This window comes from Ursus americanus, chromosome 17 (assembly GCF_024610735.1).
Source record: "Ursus americanus isolate L20-20 chromosome 17, mUrsAme1.1.p, whole genome shotgun sequence".
NCBI classification, from domain to species: Eukaryota; Metazoa; Chordata; class Mammalia; order Carnivora; family Ursidae; genus Ursus; species Ursus americanus.
In genome coordinates, this window is record NC_142143.1 from 49835190 (window position 1) to 49859253 (window position 24064).

The following is a 24064-nucleotide window of genomic DNA, read 5'->3' on the forward strand; positions in this document are numbered from 1 at the left end:
TGAGCCCAAATCAAGAGTAGGGTGCTTAACTGACAACCACCCAGGTATCCTCCCCCTTTTTTTTGAGAAAAAATTTATTTTTTAAAGTAAGCTCTATGGGTGTGCCTGGGTGGCTCAGTTGGTTAAGTGCCTAATTTTGGCTCAGGTCATGATCTCAGGGTCCTGGGATCAGGTCCCGCATCGGGCCCTGCACTCAGCAGGGTCTGCTTATCCCTCTCCCACTGCCCCTACCCCTGCTCATGCTTTCTCTCTCAAATAAAATCTTAAAAAATAAGCTGTATGGGGCGCCTGGGTGGCACAGCGGTTGAGCGTCTGCCTTCGGCTCAGGGCATGATCCCGGCATTCTGGGATCAAGCCCCACATCAGGCTCCTCCGCTATGAGCCTGCTTCTTCCTCTCCCACTCCCCCTGCTTGTGTTCCCTCTCTCGCTGGCTGTCTCTATCTCTGTCGAATAAATAAATAAAAAATCTTAAAAAAAAAAAAAATAAGCTGTATGCCCAATGTGGGGCTTAAACTCATGACCCTGAGATCAAGAGTCCTATACTCTACCTGATTGAGCCAGCTAGATCCCCCTCACTTACCTATTCTTTTTTTTTTTTTTTTAAAGATTGATTGATTGATTGATTGATTTGACAGAGAGACAGGCAGCGAGAGAGGGAACACAAGCAGGGGGAGTGGGAGAAGAAGAAGCAGGCTCCCAGCGGAGGAGCCTGATGTGGGGCTCGATCCCGGAACTCCAGGATCACGCCCTGAGCCGAAGGCAGACGCTTAACGACTGCGCCACCCAGGCACCCCATCACTTACCTATTCTTAAAAACATTTTTATTGAAATATATTTCACTTTTTTTTTTTTTTTTTTACAACTAACGGTTAATTTAGTTTAGTACTTTTATTCTATTACGATGTAAGGAAAATGTTTAAAATCACTACTGGAATTAACATCAAAAAAGATTTATGTATGCAATTTAGAATAGTTTTAGGGAGTTTATAGACCACTGAAGCCCATCATGAAAGCTTTAGGGGAACCACATGGGCCAAAGGTTAAAAAAAACCCTCCCCTAAAATTTTACTTGAGCTTTTAGAATTGAATCTTAAGTGACTGTAGTAATTTTATTCCTTCCTTCCTTCCTTTCTCCCTCTATCTTTAAATTCAATTAACATATAATGTATTCTTTGTTTCAGGGGTACAGGTCTGTGATTCATCAGTATAATACCCAGTGTTCATTACAACATATACCCTCCCCAATGACTGTAGTAACGTAATTCTGCTGTTCAGTTTATCCCTCCTTTCTTATTTTCCTAACACTACTTACTGATACTATTATTTTTCCTCTTGCTTGCTTGCAGAGTCATGGATAAAAACGGGGAAAAGTACTTCTAGTAACTAAATGGGCAGCTATTTCTAAGCATCAACACATAAGTACAGTGTCCTAAGTAAATCCAATAAAAGAGGAGAAAATTGGATTTTAAATTCTGTAATATATTGAAATAGGCGTTTTAAAGCATTTTAAAAAGAATCTAAGAGAACTAAGTTGCATGTAACCTTTTGGGAGCACAGATAAATCATCTATAAGCTTATATGTGCAATTCTTTAAATGGGAAATCAGGGAGAGATGAGAAAATAAGACTGAAGTATTTATAATAATAATGCCAAGAAAGACCTGGTAGATTTCACTACGTAAAATTTATTTTTATTTTATTTTTTTATAAAAAGTGTGTAACACCGGTACCTACTCTTAAATCAGTTAATTTATGAAACCATTCTCTTTTGTAGAACACACATTGGCATCGAAACAGTTTAAAGAAATGTAATGGCTATCTACAAAACATTAGTTTTGAATTATTGTATCCCCCCCATTTTTTGAGACGGCATACGTAAAAGCAAATTAAAATTTTCAAACATTTTATATTTAGCAATTGAAAAAAAAGTACACAGTTTTCTTGCTATGGTCTTTATAAAGGATTTAACGTTTCAAGTAAAAAAAAAAAAAAGGTACTAGGATAACTGTGCTGTATCTTTTAACAGCATTTTTATACAGAACAATTTGAACTGGCATGCAAGCAACTTCTTTTGTTGTCACATACCTGTATTCAGAGAAAATTACACCCATTTTACAGAAAAATCCCAATACATATACTGCAATAAGCTTAAAGCAATGTTAAAAAGACCAGTGTGAATGGCACACAAAACCGCTTCTTTATAAATTAACTGGAATTCCTGACCATAAAGTCGGCGCAGGGAGATCCAGTCCTTAGGGCTTTGCTCTCTGGAAGAATACCTGTAAATAAAGTATTAGTACAATTAGTACTGATGTCAGAAGATACCACTTTTCACCTGAAGGATGGCTCCAAGTCAGTAAGTGCCAGTCACTCTTTTGTTAAATATAATCAATATTTAGAACATTTCACATATTGCATAAATCCACACATGGTACAAGAACTTTCTATTCTGGACAATTTGATAAAATCTGCAGATAACTTATGTTGACATTAGTTATCTAGTGTCACTAGTGAAAATATGGTTATTAACTCTAATGCGATGAGAATGCAAGTGGTCAGAGGAGAACATGCTCTTTATACCTTCTGTTGACTGGTACACTGTCATAGCTAACACTGGGAAATTAAATTTTGAGGAAGAAGAAACAAATCAAAGCTAAAGATAGCAGCTGTTTTCCTTTAAGGAATTTACCATTTATTTGACTATTAAAAAAACACTTGCAATTCAACATTTGAGACTATGAATGAATAAGCTAGATGTTGTGCTGGGGACAGGTCCAGTATTACAAACTACCTTCCATAGTTAGGCACATGTTTTTTGTCATTGTTGTTGTTTTTAAATAAAGATTTCATTTCTTTTTTAAAGATTTTTTTATTTATTTATGTGACAGAGAGACAGCCAGCAAGAGAGGGAACACCGCAGGGGAGTGGGAGAGGAAGAAGCAGGCTCCCAGCTGAGGAGCCCGATGTGGGACTCGATCCCGGTACACCAGGATCACGCCCTGAGCCAAAGGCAGACGCTTAACAACTGCGCTACCCAGGTGCCCCTAAAGATTTCATTTTTAAGTAATCTCTGCACCGAATGTGGGGCATGAACTCAGGATCCCAAGGTTAAGCCAGCCAGGCGCCCCCATAGTTAGGTACATGTTAAGTGAGCACTGGAAAGACCACTGGCAATAAACTCAGGAAGGACTGTATTGATCATTGTATCCTTAGCACCTAGTAGATTAGGCATTCATTTAACAAATAATCTATTGACTAAGTGAAGAGAAGAATGATCACTACATGAGCAAAACAAAGCCTTACAAAGAGGCCATGCTTGAGGCAAGCCTAAAGGAATGGGTAGAATTCATAAAGGAGGTTGCTAATAAGGCAGAATTTTTGAAGAACAGCAAGAATAGCAAGACAATTCTGGCAAAAGAAACCAGAAAGGCAGTCTGAGATCAGAATATGAAAAAACAAACCAACCAACCCTGGATGTCAAATTAAGAATATGAACTTATTTTTAGTCGACAATATAGGTTTATGAAGAGTGTAAGGGGAATGAAGGGGAATGAATTTCAGAGGACTGTTCAGGGTTTTCCAACAGCTCAGCTCGGCTACAAGGGAAGGGATACTGGCGTGAGAGAACCCAAACCCACGCCAGAGTAGCAGCAGAGGAGACAGCGAGTTCGGAGTGAGGAGAGAATCTGGAAGATCTCAGGACCAATCACTTCTAAAGAGAGTAGGCACAAAAGAAGGAACTTCGCTTTTCCCAACAACAGTGCTATTCTGGAGATAATGCTCACACTGAAAAAAAGTCGGGCTTGGGAGGAAGACTTTTCATAAACGCAGCTGGATGAATTACTACGTTTGGAGCACAAGCCTGCTACACTGTTCCCGGATCTGCGGTACAGAAACCTTTAATAGAGTTACAACGTCTGTGAGTCCTTCCACGCAGGGGGATCACTTACTGAACAGCCGTTACCTCCGCAGGCGCCTTCCTTTTATAGGGAGATGGGATTGGGAGGCTTCCTAATGATCAACAGTAACTGCTAATATTCTTCTCACAAACTCCTGTCAGCTTAAGCTCACAAACTACTAACAGGGAAAAAACTGACGAGGAAAGTTGTTACAGAAGCAAAGTCAAAGCACGACACACTTATTTCCTCAGCAAAGGCCCTGACTTATGAATTCTATTGAATGCCCTGGACAAGTAGTCATTCATTAAGTCACCTGCTACCAATATATTTGTCCTCAAATTTGTTGAATGAAGGTAACAGAAACAAAGAAAAGCTCTTCATACTGTCACACTGAAATTTTATTTTCAGAGCACGAGCTCTTTATCGGCAAGAACAGTAACTCATATGGTTATCTGCAGCAGTTAGCATAGTACCTGTTACAGAAAATGCCATCACGGAGTAATGAATGACTAACTGGGTGAGAGCAAGATGGTTCTGCCTCAGGATTTAAACTGTAAATATGAATACCAAATAAACGTTTGGTACTTCTTGCCAACTTGGGGAGTTTTTTAAAAAATTCACTCAATTTGTGGGGTGCCTGGGTGGCTCAGTCGGTTAAGCATCCAACTCTTGGTTTCTGCTCAGGTCATGGTCTCAGGGTTGTGAGATCCAGCCCGCATTAGGCTCCATGCTAAGTGGAGTCTGCTGAAGATTCTTGCCGCCACCCCCCTACTCCTCCCCCACGTGCTCTCTCTCTCAAATAAAATCTTTAAAGAAAAAATTCACTCAATTTATGATTGTAAAAAGAGCCCTGACTGCCAAATCTGAGGATTCTTTCTGTCCCTTTTACACTTCAGAAGTTTCAAAAATAGGATATAACCAAGTAACTCATACTTCTGTTTTTATATTTTTAGCTCCTTTCTTTCAACTCAATATGGGCACATGTTCTTAAACATTACTTGTTGTCTCAACCCTGTAGTTCCTATTTAATTACATCACAAACTGTAAAAGGAAACTGGTATTTTCATAGTATGTTCAAGCATGTACAGTGTGCTTACTTCACTTTTCATGATCTTTTCTAAGAACTCAGTTGAAAGGGGCTTTAGAGAAAACTCTGAAGTATAACATCTGTAACTACAGATTTTTAGAAGGTTTTAAAAGACATCCCAAATAAGTAATAACTGGTAAGACTACAGTATGACACAGTATCCTGTAATATGTATTCTCTTTCTGCTCTAAAGTATTACCTAATTGTACGAAGAAGTGTAAGTATTCCAAATACCTACCTTTAAGTAATTCTTAAAAACTTTAGCATCAGGCTGTTGAAGCGCTTGACAAAACTCCTGAGGGGCCAAGACAGGAGGGAGAAAGAGAATGAATCTAATTGTACTAAATTCAGTGTAATTCAAATCCACAGTTTTCTTTTTGGAATTGTGATTAAAGAAAACATACCTGATCATCTTAACCACCTTTTTTTTTGTATGTACGGTACATTAGCATTAACTATATGCACTGTTGTGCAAAAGAGCTCTAGAACTTTTCACCTTATAAAATTGAAACTATACCCATTGAACATCAATCCCCCCCCCCACACACACACTCCAGGCCACCACCATTCTACTTCCTGTTCCTAAGGGTTGGACTACTTTAGATACTTCACACAGGTGGAATTATGCAGTATTTCTCTTTTTGTGCTGGCTTATTTCATTAGCATAATGTCCTCAAGGTTCACTCATGTTGTAGCACGTGACAGGATGTCCTTTAAGGCTGAATAATATTGCACTGTATGTATATACTACATTTTACTTATCCATTCATCTGTCGAAAGGCATTTAAGTTGCTTTAAATCTACAGGAGTAGTACGGTAACTTACCAAAGTCAACTACAACAGCTCCTCACCAAAAAAGGTTCTATGGCATTTTCAAATGTAATACTTGTCAGATATAGGCTACTTTCACTTTTGAGAACATGGCTCTCCTAAACAAGGTTGACTCATGCCTGAGAAGGGAGAATGGGATAAGAACTACATTGCTCTGACTGTTCTCACATAGTAAGAGTGGTAACTGAGCAGAGCTTGACCAAAAGAAAAAGAGGTTAAGTCTCTCTAATAGAATTCTGCAAACAGTGTTGTCAGAAGGCATATGAAAAAGGGAAAACTGGGGATGCTTATCTTTTATAATCAAATTATTAGAAATATAATTTTGCTTTACTTAGTGATCTGGTATATTTCTATTTTTGATGGACATTAAGATCATGTGAGTAATTAGTAATTTATTGCTTTCATTAAAACATTACCTTTCTTATGTAACAAATTATAGCTGAGAAAATTCATTAATACCTTTAAAGATGGTATGGCATGAAATAAGAGATCATAAATTCATTAAAAATGAGTTTTATGATCACTCTTATGCAAGACCTATCCTATTTTTCATTCAATTTTTTCAATGTCTTTCATAAAATAGCATTATAAAACCTTTTTAAGAACACTGTTGGTGAAAAAACAATTCTTAGACTCCAACGAAGAAGAGATCTGTCATCAAAACTTTGATACCTCAATTAGATCTATGTGCTATTGGGCAAGTCTGGGTAACTACATGCCAAAGACATCACTGAATGCCATTAAAAAAATTACTTTGCAATAGTGTAAAAATGTAAGATTGCTTTCCAGATGCTTCACAATATAGTTTCAGATTTAAAAATTAAGCATTGATAAGGCATATGTAAAATGAACTACCTAGCACAAATCTTCACAGCAGGTTTGTGTTGTGGGGCCCTTTGGCAGTCCAGGGAAGCCTACTGGACTCTTTTTAGAATGTTTTTTAAAATCTATAATTTAAAATTTATAATACATGGGATTACAGAGAAAACTTATTATAATGGTTACCAAAAAATATTTTGGTATGTGCTAGAATAACAAGACTTACGGACTCAGATAACAAGGCCTAGTGGTGTATCTTAAGAACTCATAATTTCAGTATCTTAAAGTATAAACAGTATTGAGAGATCCCTGGAACAACTAATGTGACACAAAAACATTTGTGATTTCTATTGGTGACAAAGTCACAGGCAATGCAAATGCTACTGTGATTTGTGATTTGTCACCTACACAATGGTAGGAAGTTAAACTTTTGGTTAAAGGTTAGTGAAAATGAAAATATAATTTTCTCCCATTCAATTTCATATACCCCTGAAGTTTGAACTCTGCGGTCCTGTATACAGCAAAACATCAAGTTGAACGCGGTTTTTCTTTTCTTTCTTTTTTTTTTTTTGCAGTTTAACTTTCTTGAATCAAAATTTAGATCGAACTACATAGTCATATTTCTTTAATTAAATTAAGAGGAATATCTGCTCTGACAGCTCTTACCTGAATTATTTCTGGAGCTACCTGCAAGGAAGGCAGGTATTCTTGTTGAAGATACTGAACACATTCTGGGCCCTGAAAATCAAAAGATAATTATAACTGAATTATTTTGATATTAATAATGCATAAAGCGAAATTAGAATGACACATGTATACGTCAAACACAATACAGTATTGTGATTAATAGTCTGGGGGCGCCTGGGTGGCTCAGTTGGTTAAGCAACTGCCTTCAGATTGGGTCATGATCCCGGGGTCCTGGGATTGAGCCCCGTGTCAGTCTTCCTGCTCAGTGGAGAGCCTGCTTCGCCCTCTCCCTCTCCGCTCCCCTTGCTTGTGCTCTCTGTCAAATAAATAAATAAAATCTTAAAAAGAAAAAAAAAAAGAATACAGTCTGGAGCCAGACTGCTTTGGTTTGAGGCCTGACCCTGGCAAATTTCTGGTAACTTGAGCAGGTTACTTAACTTGAGCCTCAGTTTTCCAATCTGAAAAATGGAATTATTGTGAGGAGTGGATGAGCTAAGAAATGTAAAGCTTTTAGAACAGTGCTTAGCATTCACTACATGTTAACATTACTTAGCATTATATAGTGAAGATTAAACAAATATTCTTCTAAATCAGCAAAGTAACAATGCCAGAGTCTTCCAAACACTGCAAGAAGAAAGCAAACAGAGGTGCACTTGTTCAATCTACCACTGGGTGGATTATGTGGTGTCTGTGGGAACGTGAGAGGAAGCTTTTGGGCAAGTGCTAGGTAGTAACCATCCTGAGAAACTAAAATACAAGCAAGAAAGAACAAAATGATATGTTAAGAGGTAACAGCAAAAAAGTACACCTGCCTTTTTCCGTTCAGGGAACAGGAATTAAAAAGCCACATGAAGAAACCAAGACCGAGAAAGACAGGGTGATTTGCCCAGTGTGCTGTTGATTTCATCTGTACTGAAAAGCAGGTCACCTGATTTCTAAAACCATTACTCTTCTCTGCCATCTTTTAGCACTTCTGGATGCTAAAAATTACAATAGTGTTCTGTTTTTTGTGTTTTGTTTGTTTGTTTGTGTTTTGTAAACTTAGTGGAGGGAAGGCAGAACTATTCTACGAACTAATCCCAAGCCCCTACCCCTTCTCAGAAGCTACAAAGGAACTTAGGATACAATTTGAAAATGGTTTTCCTATAGCAATGCATTCGAGAGGGTGGCCTAAAGTAAATGGAATAAATCCAGTACTACACACACACACACACACACACACACACACACACACACACACGCTATTCTCACTTTCAAACCTGAATCTGATTTAAAGATTTAATATGTGGATGACTCCAACCCCGGTCCAACTGAAAGTAACAGTTATCAAAATGAAACCATCATCACAAAAAAAAAAAAAAAAATCAATCCATCTCTCTTCAGTGCACTTTTCCCTGCCTTAACAGTTGAATTTCCTGTTTAATATACTGCTGAATCAAAGAATTTTTTATGTTTCTTCCTCTACCCTGACTCCTGCTCCTCTAACCCAATGAACCTACAGCATAATTTAATGCCCTTTCAAAGGAAAGCTATTCCTAATTCAGAGGAGCTAACAATACAATGTTTGTGAAAGTTTCTCAGATCCCTTCTACATTCCTTCTCACGTTTTTTGTTTTTGCTTTTTTTTTTTTTTGGCTGCATTTCACTGCAAAATGCAAGTTATTTAAAGTATAGCTGACTTTTCACCTTCTCTCTCCTTCTCTCCCTTTTTAAAGTAAGCTCTACACCCAACATGGGTCTTGAACTCACGACCCCAAGATCAAGAGTTGCATGCTCTACCGACTGAGCCAGCCAGGCGCCCCTCGCCGTTTTCTTCAGTGTACTCTCCTATATTTACAGCCTGTGTACTGCCCATCACCTCATATAACCCCACTGTTCTCACTTAAAAGTGGAGTGTTTTTTTTTAAATCAGGAAAAGTAAATGTGTACCTCAAGAGGAAATCAGTCAAATGAATAAATGAGAAAACAGAACCAAGGGAAACATTTTCAAATAGAATATTGTTCGATTCAGTTCTGTGTGTCCAAATTAGAGCTTCCAAGAACCAAATACTTCTGAATCATAAATACCACTCTTACTGTTTCTATTCATTCTTCATCCTCCTTGATTTTCCCTTTTTTTTTTAAGACTTTATTTTTAAGTAATCTCTACACCCAATGTGGGGCTCAAACTCACAACCCCGTGATTAAGAGCCACACGCTCCACCGACTAAGACAGCTAGCCCCCCTCCCCTGCCCCGACTTTCTAGCATCCTCTCTTATGACTCTGTTCTCTTAGCATTTGTACCTCTGGTTCTACTTCTAGCTTTCTCTTGACTCTTGCTTTAGCCAGGGTTTTTTCTATTCTGGTCTTAGAAAGTCTCATTCATTCCTACCACTTCGCCTTGACTACGCACTGTGGACTCCAAATCAGTATTTAGTTTTAACTGCTTCAGACCCATATTCCAACCTGCTCTCTGTGTTTCCAAGCTATCCTAAATTGTAACTGAAGTGCCCACTGACTTCCCAACTTTTCATATGTAACACAAGGCTTTTTACCACCTAATCATATTTTACTTTTTAGCTGTTACTTCTACCTCCCTACTTAGCTAAACAGGCTAATTCTCTTATTTTCTATCAAATCCACAAGGCAACGTCTTCTCTGTCCTCACATAGCTGCTTAACTTCGCCCGGAATGACAGTTCCTCCTCTTATCAGTCCAATTGTGTCTTAAGGCCTATCAAAAACCAAAACCAAAACCACTTCTTTCCTAGGGCTTTCTTAGACTGCCGTCACAGGCAAAACTGCTGCTCACCTTTAGTCTCACAGTATTACATTTAACACGGATGTATTAATTTAATGTATTCCTACTCAAGTACTTAACCCACTGAGTTATTTACACATCATGTCCCCTGATTCTAAGTCCCCAAAATTTTGGGGGACTTTTAAACTTAGTTCATCTTTATATAGCTCCCCTGCTACCCCCTCTCCCCCCGCTCAGTCCCCACATACTCTTCACCCTAGCATTGTAGGCATAGAGAAAATGTTGCAGAAATGAAAACCTTTCAAATCTGTATCAGAATAAAAAACTCAAGTTCAAATGAGGGAGTGGACTGCATGGAGACTGGTGAATACTTTTTTGGGGGGTGGGGGAAGCTGCTCTGTGGAAATGCCAGTCCTTTGTTGGCATCCTGGCTTTGAGAGAAGTTGGAGATGGGAATTTTTCTTTCTTTCTTTTTTTTTAAAGATTTAATTTATTTATTTGACAGAGATAGAGACAGCTAGTGAGAGAGGGAACACAGCAGGGGGAGTGGGAGAGGAAGAAGCAGGCTCCCAGCAGAGGAACCTGATGTGGGGCTCGATCCCAGAACGCCAGGATCACGCCCTGAGCCGAAGGCAGATGCTTAACGACTACGCCACCCAGGCGCCCTGGGAATTTTTCTTTTTTAAAAAAAATACCTGATTTTACTTTCAAAATTTTATTAATTTTTTAAGTAGGCTCCATGCCCAACATGGGGCTCAAACTCACAATCCTGAATCAAGAGTTGCGTGCTCCACTGACTGAGCCGGCCAGGCGCCCCAGTACCTGATTTTTAAATGTTCACAATCAATTCATGTTACTAAAAAATACTGTACAAGGTAAACAATTCACCAGCTGGATTTAGCCCAGAATCACTGACAATTTTACAAGTGATTAGACTGACAAGGAGAACAAAACATTCTAAGTACTGAAGCACTTATAACCATTTATAATACTAAGAATTTGGAGAAATCTGGCTGTGAAGAGCCAACTAAGTCATGAAATGTGAATCTTTTTATAATTTTTCACATTCTTTGTCAAACCAAAAACAAACATACATTTTAAACTTGTGACCTGAAACATAAAGGACAGTAAGAGATAACTGTTACTTTCATTCAACCCCTTCCTCATGTTCAACAAAGACAGAACTAAATCAACTTTTACAAAAGATACAGCAACAAGACGAGTCAAACACAATGAAAACCATAACAAATCTACATGTATGACGAACACAAAGGGGCACAGAGTGCAAGGCTTACCCGTTTGAGATGAATTGTTTTCAATGTCACCGCACACTCAGACAAAGCCTATGAAAAACAAGTGTGAGAACTTTAAAACACTCAATGTTTGGTTACTGATCTCACTTGTCTCTATTTCCCTGGCCACCGCTCATTAACGACTACTCCCAAACAAGGGACAGAGGAAGGAGAGCGACAGGCATATGGAATAAGTGGGTTGGACAGAAAAAGGAAAAAATACAAAAATGCTGTCTTAATACAGTATATCAAATCATAAAATCTAGCTTTTACTCGGTTTTGGGGAAATGAGCAAAGGGCACTGCCTGACATTAGTATTCTGAAAATGAGCTCTAGGGAAACTATCATCCAAGCAAAAGAAAGTTACTCCTAATGGTTAGGAAAAAACCATTCAGCACAAGGTTTAGAATGAGAGTAGTATGAAGTAGTAACTCAACTGAGTTTTACTGAGGGCTTGTATCATGTGCCCTTTCATGGTCCTAAAAAAAGAGGAGTTGCAGGCTGTTAAAGTTGAAGGAGCTGGATTTTATAGATTGAACTTTAGTATCAGGACTCAGTAAGAATCTACAAAAAGTCCAGAAGATATCATCAACCTTTTAAAAATGAATCCTAATTTGAAATTAATTTAAAAAATACCAGCAATGAGATTAATACGGTCAACCTGGCATTAAAGAATTGTGAGTCAGAACACACGAGATGTACAAGGTAAACAAAGGTTCCTGGGTGCTTACCAGCACTGTCTGTGCATCTGCCAGGTCAAAGGTCTGTTTTAAAGGTGCTAGGAAACATGCGGGGACAATGTGCTTATAAACAAAATCAGCAAATCCCACTGGTCCATCTTTACCTCCTGTCAAGAGAACTCAGATTTTCATCTTGTACAAAAAGAGAGTCAATTAGTTATCACTGGGGAAAGTTAACTCCCAGCTCCTTGTCTATGTTGGAGCTAGAGTTCCATTTCATCTCTAAGGGTCTTAGGAAACAGGTTGTGGAATGAAGTTTTTTGTTTTTTTGTTTTTATTTTTTAAGATCCTTACCCCAGAGTTCTACCAACTTGGAGAGGATGATAAAACATGTTTTCTGTGCAATTGGATCTGGATATTCAACTGCTCCTTGGATAACCGTAACCAGCACTCGTTCCACATTCTCTGCACCTGAAGAGAAAAAAAAACTTGGGTTTAAAGATTTATTTACTTTAGAGAGAGAGAACGTGAGTGGGAGGAGTGGGAGAATCTTCCAGTAGACTCTCCACCGAGCAGGGAACCTGACATGGGGCTCCACCCCACAACCCTGAGATCCTGACCTGAGCCAAAACTGAGTCCGACACTTAACGGACTGAGACAGATACCCAGGCGCCCTGAGCTTAATTTTAAAAAGACCTAGAAAGGCAATCTGAAGCACTTGCTTCGTTGTTTCTTTTTTTAAGATTTTATTTATTTATTTATTTGATAGAGAGAGAAGCAGACTCCCTTCTGAGCAGGGAGCCCGACACAGGGCTTGATCCCAGGACTCCAGGATCATAGACGCTTAACTGACTGAGCCACCCAGGTACCCCTCGTTGTTTCTTTTAATTTTTATTTTTGGGTAATTTAATTAACTTCTATTTTTATTTAATTTATTTAACATTTTTTAATTATTATTTTTTTTAATTTAAATTGTAGGTGTTAAAATACAGTGCAACATTAGTTTCTGGAGTAGAATTCAATGATTCATCACTTACATACAACACCCAGTGCTCATCACAACTGCCCTCCTTAATACCCATCACCCATCTAGCCCATCCCCCACACACCTCCCTCCATCAACCTTGTTATTGTTGAGTCTTTTATAGCTTGTTTTGCTCTTTTTTCTTTTTCCCTATTTCCATATGTTCATATTTACTTTCTTAAATTCCATGAGTGAGATCATCAATATTCGTCTTTCTCTGACTTATTTCACTTATCATAATACACTCTAGCTCCATCCATGTCATTGCAAACGGCAAGATTTCATTCTTTTTGATGGCTAATATTTCATTTTATTCATATGACACATCTTCTTTATCCATTCATCAGCTGATGGACACCTGGGCTCTCTCCACAGTTTGGGTACTGTTGATAATACTGCTATAAACATCCAGGTCCAGGTATCCCTTTGAATCTGTATTTTTGTATCCTTTGGGTAAATACCTAGTAGTGCAACTGCTGGATCATAGGGCAGTTCTATTTTTAACTTGTTGAGGAACCTCCATACTCTTCTCCGGAATGGCCACACCAATTTACATTCCCACTAATAGTGCAAGAGGGTTTCCCTTTCTCCACATCCTTGCTAACACCTGTTGTTTGGGTTAATTTTAGCCATCCTGACAGGTATGAGATGGTATCTCATCTGTTTTTTTTTTTTTTTTTAAAGATTTTATTTATTTATGTGACAGAGAGACAGCCAGCGAGAGAGGGAACACAGCAGGGGGAGTGGGAGAGGAAGAAGCAGGCTCATAGCGGAAGAGCCTGATGTGGGACTCGATCCCGGTATGCCGGGATCACGCCCTGAGCCGAAGGCAGACGCTTTAACGACTGCGCTACCCAGGCGCCCCATCTCATCTGGTTTTGATTTGCATTTCCCTGATGATGAGTGATGCTGGGCACCTTTTCATGTGTCTATAAGCCATCTGGGTGTCATTTTTAGAAAAGTGTCTCTTTATGTCTTCTGCCCATTTCTTAATTGGGCTATTTGTTCTTTGGGTGTTGAGTTTGGTACGTTCTTCATAGATTTTGGATACTAGCCCTTTATCTGATAAGACATTTGCAAATATGTTCTCCCATTTTGTCAGTTGTCTTTTAGTTTTGTCAACTGTTTCCTTTGCCATGCAGAAGCTTTTTATCTTGATGAAAAGTTCCCAATAGTTCATTCTTGCTCTTGTTTCCTTGCCTGTGGTGATGTGTCTAGTAGGGAGTGGCTATGGCTGAGGTCAAAGAGGTTTCTATCTTTGTTCTCCTCCAGGATTTTGAAGATTTCCAATCTCACATTTGGGTCTTTCATCCATTTTGAATTTATTTTTGTGTATGATGTAAGAAAGTGGTCCAGTTTCATTCTTCTGCATGTGACTGTCTAGTTTTCCCAATACCGTTTGTTGAAAAGACTTTTTTTCCCATCGGATAGTCTTTCCTGGCTTTATCGAAGATCAGTCAACCATATAGTTATGGGTCCATTTTTGGGTTTTCTATTCTGTCCCACTGATCTAGGTGTCTGTTTTTATGCCGATACTATACTATCTTGATGACTGCAGCTTTGTAACATAGCTTAAAATCCAGAATTGAGATGCCTCCATCCAGTTTTGTTTTTCTTTTTCAGAACTGCTTTGGCTATTCAGGGTCTTTTGTGGTTCCATATAAATTTTAGGATTGTTTTTTCTAACGCTGTGAAAAATGCTGGTGGTATTTTGATGGGGATTGCATTAAGTATATAGATTGCTTTGGGCAATATAGGCATTTTAACAATGTTCTTCCAGTCCATGGGCATGGAATGCTTTTCCATTTCTTTGTGTCCTCTTCAATTTCTTTCATAAGTGTTTTATCATTTTCACAGTATAGATCTTTTACTTGTTAGGTTTATTCCTAGGTATCTTATTGTTTTTGATGTAATTGCAAATGGGAATGATTCCTTGATTTTTCTGCTGCTTTGTTATTGGCGTATAGAAACGCAACATATTTCTACACATTGATTTTATGTTCTGTGACTTTGCTGAATTCCTGTATGAGTTCTAGAAATTTTTTTGGTGGAGTCTTTTGGGTTTTCTACATAGAGCATCATGTTGTCTGCAAATAGTGAAAGCTTGACTTCTTCCTTGCCAATCTGGATGCCTTTTATTTTTTTTGTCATCTGATGGCTGAGGCTAAGACTCCCAGTACTACGTTAAATAGTAATGGTGAGAGTGGATATCCCTGTCTTGTTCCTGACCATAGGGGAAAAGCTCTGTCTTTCACCATCAAGGATAGTATTAAGTGTGCATATTTCGTATATGGCCTTTATGATGCTGAGGTATGTTACCTTTATCCCTACTTTGCTGAGATTTTTTTTTTTTGTAAGATTTCATTTATTCATTTGAGAGAGAGAGCACAAGCAGGGGGAGAGGCAGAGAGAGAAGCAGACTCCCCGCTGAACTGGGAGCCTGACACAGGGCTCGATCCCAGGACCCGCAGATCATGACCCAAGCTGAAGGCAGACGCCCAACCATCTGAGCCACCCAGGCGTCCCTTGTTGAAGGGTTTTTATCAGGAAAAGATACTGTATTTTGTCAAATGCTTTCTCTATTGACAGGATTATACAGTTCTTATCCTCCTTTTATTAATATCACGTATCACACTGATTGACTTACAAATATTGAACCACTTCTACAACCCAGGAATAAATCCTACTTGATCGTGATGAATAATTCTTTTAAGGTACTGCTAAATTCGCTTTGCTAGTATTTTATTGAGAACTTACAGAAAATACAGATATTTATCTGTATCCATGTTCCTCAGGGATATTGGCCTATAGTTCTCCTTTTTAGTGGGGTCTTTGGTTTTGGAATCAAGGTAATACTGGCTTTGTAGAATGTGAAGTTCTCACTTCATATAGTGTAACGAGACAAAAGCATTTACAGAATTGATAAGATCCCTCAATTTTTGTTAACTGGGCTCCTAAATTTTAAGCATAAAACACTGAAAGCTAATCCCTTATTATTTTGCCCTCTGGATTTCTTGCATAGCAAAATTCTCTATGTTGATCAATACAGTCCCATTTATTTTTTAATTTCAAAAAGACAAATTGGCCCGTAAGACTCAACTGTCAGGTCAATGCCGGCAAGCTGCCACCATGCTATTTACACCACTGAGGAATCAATTAAAGAATACTGCCCCAGGAAAAAGGGACTGAAGACAAATTAATTTTAAGGTCCTCTACATGAAATTGATTCCCACCTTGATAATAATGAACTGTTGCCCCAGGGGCAAACATACTTCAACTAGCTCTTGCTCATACTGACACACAACAGCAAGGCCTCAAGCAGATAATCTCGGCGCCCCACCTTGATTTGCTATGACCTCGCTCATTCCACTGCCTGTGACTGTTTGCAGGAAAGCAAAGTAACTTCTTCGCAACATTTGCTTCTCTAAAGCAGCAGACTGGTCATTTTCTTCTGCTGGTCGGAGCAATACCTCAAAAATTGCATGAAGGAGAGGCATGAACATTTGCTGTAAAAATGGAGATACCTGTATCTGAAGATAAAAGACAAAAATTACTATTCCAGAAACGTGAAAGATAAATATAAATATGAAATTTTGAAAAACACATTTTACATAAAGCCTTTATCCAGAGTTTCTATTTAGGATATATATTTACATAATTCTGTTGGCAAATATCAATATTAGGACAAAAATCTGTATTAAAGTATATACATTATTGAATTCTTCAAAATTGTTAAGTTCAACTCATTTCCTATAGTTCAAGATTCAGGTTAAAATAATAGGGATTCAGATACATTTCACAATCAAATATCACCATAGAATATTTTCAAATTTAAATTATCAAGAAATGAATTCTATTGTTAAATTATAAGTAGAATTTATAGGATTGGGCTCTCAAGGCTTTATGTGACTTGATGCAAATTGCTTCAATTTCTTTGTCTATTAAATACAACAGTTATCTCTAGGGCTGTTAGGAGGATCGAATGAATTAATGTGCAAAAAAAAGGTGGAGAACGGACTTTGAACGGAAAGCACTATGTGTTAGCCATTTTTATTAGCCAGCTGATACTTGGTTGACATTTCCTTGTACAAGAAAACTGACTTTCAACTCCTGCCTGGGCACCCAAGTTACAAGTTTTTATTTACCTCCAGACATTTTAGTACTCAATGCTGTTTTCATTTGCTTTTCTAAAATAGCAGACTCTTTTCTTTTGCACAGAACAGGTAAGATTTGTTTTTATGAAAACATCCATTAAGCATGACCTATGTGTCAGGCAGTATGCCAGACACTGGAGATGACAACAATATCTACGGTCCATGCCCTCAAGTGACTTCTATTAAAAAAAAACAAAACAGAACAAAACCAAGGGCAAATGCCAAAATGTATCTAAAGATCAACATATCTAATTTGTAAGTCAGGAAATTCTCTGAGCCCTAAAGGTCTGTGGTACCTTAAATTTGGCTGTGATCTGGTTGATAAGAGGAATGAACTCCTGGAGGTCTTTTGCTTCACAATCTTTGAGCATGTGTTCTGAGGCAGATGGGATGAATGGAAGAACTTCTTCCTCTAGGCAAATAATCATCCGATGAAGGAAAGTACGAACTCCACTTCTGAGAATATCCTTTTGCAAGGGACAACTGAGGGCTGGCAAGAACGTCTGTAAACAGTCCAGATAAACTTCGGAACAGCCACACTGTTTCACGGTCTGCTTGTTGCTGAAAGCTTTGCTGGTTCGGCTACACAAGCAAAATCAGGCAACTTGTTTTAACTTTATGCTTTAATAAAAGTTTTATGGAGTAATGAAAAATAATGCACAACCAATTACACAACTGATACTTATTTTCTGTCACAACTGCTTGTATCTTTAGCCAAGATGGTTATTTGTATACTACTGCTTCCAGTTGCCATTCCAGAAAGGGTTCAAATTAAATGAACGGGAGGTAATGAATATAAGCCTTCAAATGAGAACCCACCTAGATGTTTTACTAAAATCCTACTGATAAAGTATGCAGAGAAGAGGAGGGAAAAAAACCAACCCCACTACTATGACTGGGCTGTACTAGACAATCTGCAAACTACTGATTTAAATTTAGAAAACAATCTTTAGAACCAAGTTATTTCCGCAGCCTAACATGAGCTTTTGCACTGGAGTACTGCGCAGTGCAATTTCTCTGTGCAGCTTCTTATTAGCAATCACGACAACGTTCACACTGTTACGGTGTGCCAATAACATGTAGGGGCAGAGAGAAAGAAAAGGCAGGTTGGGCAGTCCTCAGGACACAATGAGAGAGCTAAAAAGAAGCCTCAAAACTGATCCAAGATGTCCCAATATGTCACTGTTATGTAAACTCTTCCGCCAGGGACACCTCGGTGGCGCAGTTGGTTAAGCATCTGCCTTTGGCTCAGGTCATGATCCCAGAGTCCTGGGATTAAGCCCTGCATCGGGTCCTTGCTCGACGGGGAGCCTGCTTCTCCCTCTGCTCACCGCTCCCCCTGGTTGTGCTCTCTCTCTGACAGATAAATAGATACAATCTTTTGAAAAACAAAACCAAAAAACTCTTCAGCTAAATCCCCCTAAATACACGATCAATTTATACTCAAGAAGTCAGAGGAGTTAAGGATTTAGACAGCTGTCATACCAGAAACGCAGAATGTTATGTGATATATTCCCTTCTTCAGCTAAATCATCTAATTCACTGGATTTAGAGAAGAAGGGTTTAGATAATTCTCTCGACAATTCAGTTTTCGAAACATGGATGTGTGTGCCCAATTCTAAAAGATCCAAGTAAATGGTTCTGTGTCTACAGACACTCCATTTACAGTTTTGATTCTAATTACACTCACCTGGCAAATCCAACAGCATGGTTCAGACAATCTGCTAGTGATGCCTGTCTTTCTTCATCTTGTGCCAGCATCAATTTTTCTAACAGAATTTTAAACTTCTCCATTAGTGGGGTTAATAGATTTCTCATTAAGGCCTGTTTCCGTTCAGCTGGATATTCACTATTAACAATCAGCACTCCGGCTGTCTCATAAATAAACAGTTGATCATCGCTGCTCAACAAAGACTGGTAACCATTCTCCTAGAAAGAAATTTAGTCCTCTTGGTGTTTATCATTGTTCATTCAGTCCCTCTCATTTAAGCACAGTAAGTCCAACAGACATAAGAGATAAAATCACATCAACTCATTATTAAAAAGTAGATCAAGTACTTAAAAAAACAAATTTTCTCCTAGGACCATATAATGGAAAGAAAACTGAATTCGAGGTCAAAAGGTCATGGGCTTAATTCTACCCTTGATAAAACTTCGCAAATTACCATAGAAATTACCATATCCTAATTTTAGTTAGCCTTCTTGTTTTCTTTTGTAAAAATCTTATTTGTACAACTGTTATGAGACTAAAAATGAGATGTACAAAGGTGCTTTGAGGGGCGCCTGGGTGGCTCAGTTGGTTAAGCGTCTGCCTTCAGCTCGGGTCGTGATCTCAGGGTCCTGGGATCAAGCCCCACGTCGGGCTCCCTTCTCAGCATGGGAGTCTGCTTCTCTCTCTCCTTGCTCATGCTCGCTCTCTCTCAAATAAATAAAATCTTAAAAAAAAGAACTAACAATAAAAACCACACAATAAATCCACACACACACACAGCAAGTTTTCCTTTAAAACATTAGAAAATAAGACTGCAAATAAAGAAATAGCTCTCATTTAAGCACAAGTAAATATCTCACATACTGGTAAATTCCTGTTAATGAGTTTTATTATTTTTTACATATATATATATTTTTTTTTTTAAGAAAGAGAGAGAATCTTGGGGCGCCTGGGTGGCACAGTGGTTAAGCATCTGCCTTCGGCTCAGGGCGTGATCCCGGCGTTCTGGGATCGAGCCCCACATCAGGCTCCTCCGCTATGAGCCTGCTTCTTCCTCTCCCACTCCCCCTGCTTGTGTTCCCTCTCTCGCTGGCTGTCTCTATCTCTGTCAAATAAATAAATAAAATCTTAAAAAAAAAAATTACATAAAAATCTAGACTGATGGACGTCTGGGTGGCTCAGTTGGTTAAGCGTCTGCCTTCAGCTCAGGTCATGATCCCTGGTTCCTGGGATCAAGTCCCACATCATGCTCCTTGCTTGGTGGGGAGACAGCTTCTGTCTGCCGCTCCCCCTACTTGTGCCCTGACAAATAAATAAATAAAATCTTAAAAAAAAAAAAAAAAAATCCAGACTTAAGTAGTGCCTGGGTGGCTCAGATGGTCAAGCATCTGCTTTCTGCTGGGTCATGATCTCCAGGTCCTGGGATAGAGCCCCAGGTCAGTCTCCCAGCCTGGCAGGGAGTCTGCTTCTCCCTCTGCCTCTCCCCCTGCTCATGCTCTATCTTTCTGTCTCAAATGAATAAATAATCTTATTATTTTTAAAGATTCTCTTTGTAATTTAACCACATAATTCATGGGTAATCTTTCATGCAGTGAAATTATGTAACCACCATACTCTAAATACTGCTATTTACTTAAAAGAACAGAAGTATTTTCTTTTTTTTTTTTAAAGATTTTATTTATTTGACAGAGATAGAGACAGCCAGCGAGAGAGGGAACACAAGCAGGGGGAGTGGGAGAGGAAGAAGCAGGCTGAGGAGCCTGATGTGGGGCCCGATCCCACAACGCCGGGATCACGCCCTGAGCCGAAGGCAGACGCTTAACCGCTGTGCCACCCAGGCGCCCCAAGAACAGAAGTATTTTCTATTCTATCTAGAAATTATTTCTAGATAGAAGTATTTCTATTTCTATCTAGAAATGTTTAACATTTCTCAAGTGGCTGCTCTGGTAGCAACTTTCATCGAAATGAGTCAATGTCAGTGTACAAAAACACACAGCAGTCAAAACATAGTTACAAAGTGTCTCAGCTTAATTATTTCTTGTGAAATGAATACCAAAATATCAACCAGCATGTAAACTTTACCCAAAGCCTTAAATTACCCCCAAAAGTCAATCCAATGGTAGCAGTCACTTAGAATGGCTAATATGATCTTATACTAAACAGGAAATAATTTAGAAATTGAATTTTTCCCTTTTCTATAAAATACTTCACATTCAACAGAGAGAGCAGACCATATCTCACTCTGCTAAATTTATCAGTCAACTCTTTTCCATTTCTATTCTTTTTATTTTTTATGATTTATTTATTTATTTTGGTGGGGGAACAGAGAGGGAGGGAGAGAGAAGCTCAAGCAAACTCTGTGCTGAGTGAAGAGCCTGACGGAGGGCTCGATCCCACAAACCTGAGATCATGACCCAAGCAAAAACCACGTGTTGGACGCGTAACTGACTGTGTCATTCAGGTGCCCCTCCGTTTTTATTAATTCTATTACTACACTTTGTTTGCTAGTATCAACAGAATTTTAGTAAACAGAAATAACTAATCCTTGTACACAACCTCTCATTCCTGCCACCACCACCCTCCATTAAGAAAACTGCCCACAAGGCATTAGCATTGAAGGCTAAAGGCATGTGTGGCATCAAAGATACTTGGGGAAAATCTATAATTTGGAAAGATAAATACTTACAGGTGGAGAAAGCTCTAGTAAATCTTGTATTCTATTCAGAATATCCTCAATGAAAGGATTCATTTGTTTACTGAATAAAGGCAAAAAAGAAAAATCACAGTTACATAAACCATCGTACTCAAAATACCAAATTCCTTTTAAAAAGGATGAAACTAAAAAAAAAGTTCAATTCTAAGCTAGTCAGATGTGATCATTAAGACAAGCTAGGATTTTTTAAAAATTACAACCTTATATGCCTTATAAGGTAGTGTTCATACCAGAAAATGGTACTAGTAAAAAACAATACAAAACAGAAAGGTCAAAAAGTTTATTTTCAAGAAATACATTCTTTAGAATTTCAAAGAAGTCACAGAGTAATCTACAGCAATAAAACTGTCGGTTAAATAAATAACTAATGTCATTAGTGATGACAGGGGTTATATATAAAAGTATGCAAGCAAACCATTTTGCAGTGATGAATCTGGCTACTGAACAGTAAGTCATTAGCATTATGATATCAAAAAAGAAAACTTGATTAAAAAAAAAAGCCTTAGGACAAAAACCGAATCTACCACAGGCTTTCAGAAAATAATTTATAGGGTCTCATTTTAACCATCTTAAAAACAAAAAGTAAACATAACAGCTGACATTTAGTACTTACTTCAGAGATTTGACAAATCTGGAAAACAGGTAAGCAGTTCTGCTCCGTACTTTCGCACTAGAATGCCGCAGACCCCTATGATCTAAGAAAGCCATCTAAAGAAACAGAGACACTTTTACTATTTCTACACTTACTTAAAATTTTTATTGGTATCGTCACAATATATTTTTGTTCGTATCAAATTTTACTTCTTAGCTCCTGGAAGGCAGGAACCAGGTATATATAACAAGTAATCCTTGAGGACACCAACAGGCCCTTGAGGACTTGTTTTAGATGACTGATTAAGCCAGACACTGTCCATTTTAAAGAAAGAGAGGAGAGGTTGGTGTCAGTATAGTCAAGAGTTTCTGAGAACTTTTGGCTCTAGGAAAAGTTATAAAGACAGAATCCTATCTGCTCATTAGCTGAAATACCTGGAAAAAAAAAGATCCCAGATACGGAGAATGAATGTATACTTACTAGTACACATGGAATGTGTTGAGGTTCAACTGTGAAAAACTTTTCGTATCTAACAACGGTTTCGAAGAACTCCAATGTCACAGATGTATGCTGATAAGAACTAACTCCTGATGTTACCAACTGGGCAGGAAAAAGTTAAGAAATCTGTCCTTATTCATTGTAACATCAAAATGCCCCAGAATTAACAGATGCTAAATTAAGGAACTCCCACCAGCTTAAAGTGAAAACAGAAAATTATGTTCAAAATAAATTATCTGTAGTATACTTACAGTTCGCATCATATCCTGCAAAGCACTAGCTTTTGAAACATCACCTGAGAAGTGAGCACCATGAGATACTGGAAGAGCTTCTGCCAACATATACAGCAATCTTATTGCTACTTCAACTTCCATAAAACGTGTAGTCTGCCAATTCCTACCAAAAGAGAGTATGTATGTGAGACCTGAATATAAACATTTTATATAATACCAACAAAAGCCTCTTTAATTATTAAGAAGTCACAGCAATTATTAATTTGAACAGGCAACAAAATTTACATAATAAAATTAGAAATAACTGATGTGACCCACTTCATTGTTTACATTCCAAAGAGCAGTATTTCCCCACAAGGGTCATGATAAATGGGGACAACATTAATATGGATGGAGCTATAGTGTATTATGCTAAGGGAAAGAAGCCAGTCAGAGAACAACAAATACCCTATGTTTCACTCATATGTGGAATTTAAGAAACAAAACAGAGGAACCAAGAGGAAAAACAGACAAACCAAAACACAGACTCTTAATGACAGAGAACAGATGGTTACCACAGGGGACGTAAGTGGGGCGATGAGTGAAATAGGTGACGGGGATTAAGAGTACACTTATGATAAGCAATAAACGATGTATAAAATTGTTGAATCACTATATTGTACACCTGAAACGAATATTAACACTTTATGTTAACTACACTGAAATTAAAAAAAAGATAAATGGAGACAAGTGCATTGCTTCAGAGATCCATGTAAGATCTTAATAAGTAACAAAGATTAGTAAGTTATATGAATCATTTATTGTAGACCATTATCACAGAGAAAAGGAAAGCGGTAGACTCATGACAAAAACAGTAACAAACTTACTGCAGTGTAGAACTGAAAACTCTGCGCACAGAAGCCAGCAGTAACTCTGGTGAAACTTGAGCAAGCCTGTCCAACAATAACTTCAGTTGTTTTCTATATTCTACAAACATGGCTTCATCTTCACCCTAAGATATATTTTTAAATTCTTATTTTAAAACTTAAAAGACCATAAAAAATTTATGTAAATGGTTAGTTCTCATATAGTTTCCTGCATTTCTAAATTTAGTATGTATTTTTA

At 38.1% G+C, this 24064-nt stretch overlaps 1 protein-coding gene across 2 annotated transcripts in view; it reads right to left on the reverse strand.

Moving 5' to 3' along the window:
- Positions 1–1665: 1665 nt before the first annotated feature.
- XPOT (exportin for tRNA) overlaps positions 1666–24064 on the reverse strand; it is a 41830-nt gene continuing 19431 nt past the window's right edge. For both annotated transcript variants that reach the window (XM_087869000.1, XM_045789669.2), the window contains exons 12-25: positions 23827–23951; positions 22979–23123; positions 22710–22829; positions 22251–22345; positions 21611–21680; positions 18904–19142; positions 17510–17795; positions 16400–16589; positions 12390–12506; positions 12087–12202; positions 11359–11406; positions 7303–7374; positions 5225–5281; positions 1666–2279 (exon numbers count right to left, since the gene is read on the reverse strand). In XM_087869000.1, the coding sequence (XP_087725126.1) occupies positions 2253–2279; positions 5225–5281; positions 7303–7374; positions 11359–11406; positions 12087–12202; positions 12390–12506; positions 16400–16589; positions 17510–17795; positions 18904–19142; positions 21611–21680; positions 22251–22345; positions 22710–22829; positions 22979–23123; positions 23827–23951 (1707 nt within the window). In that variant the 3' untranslated portion in view covers positions 1666–2252. The remainder of the gene's footprint in view (positions 2280–5224; positions 5282–7302; positions 7375–11358; positions 11407–12086; positions 12203–12389; positions 12507–16399; positions 16590–17509; positions 17796–18903; positions 19143–21610; positions 21681–22250; positions 22346–22709; positions 22830–22978; positions 23124–23826; positions 23952–24064) is intronic.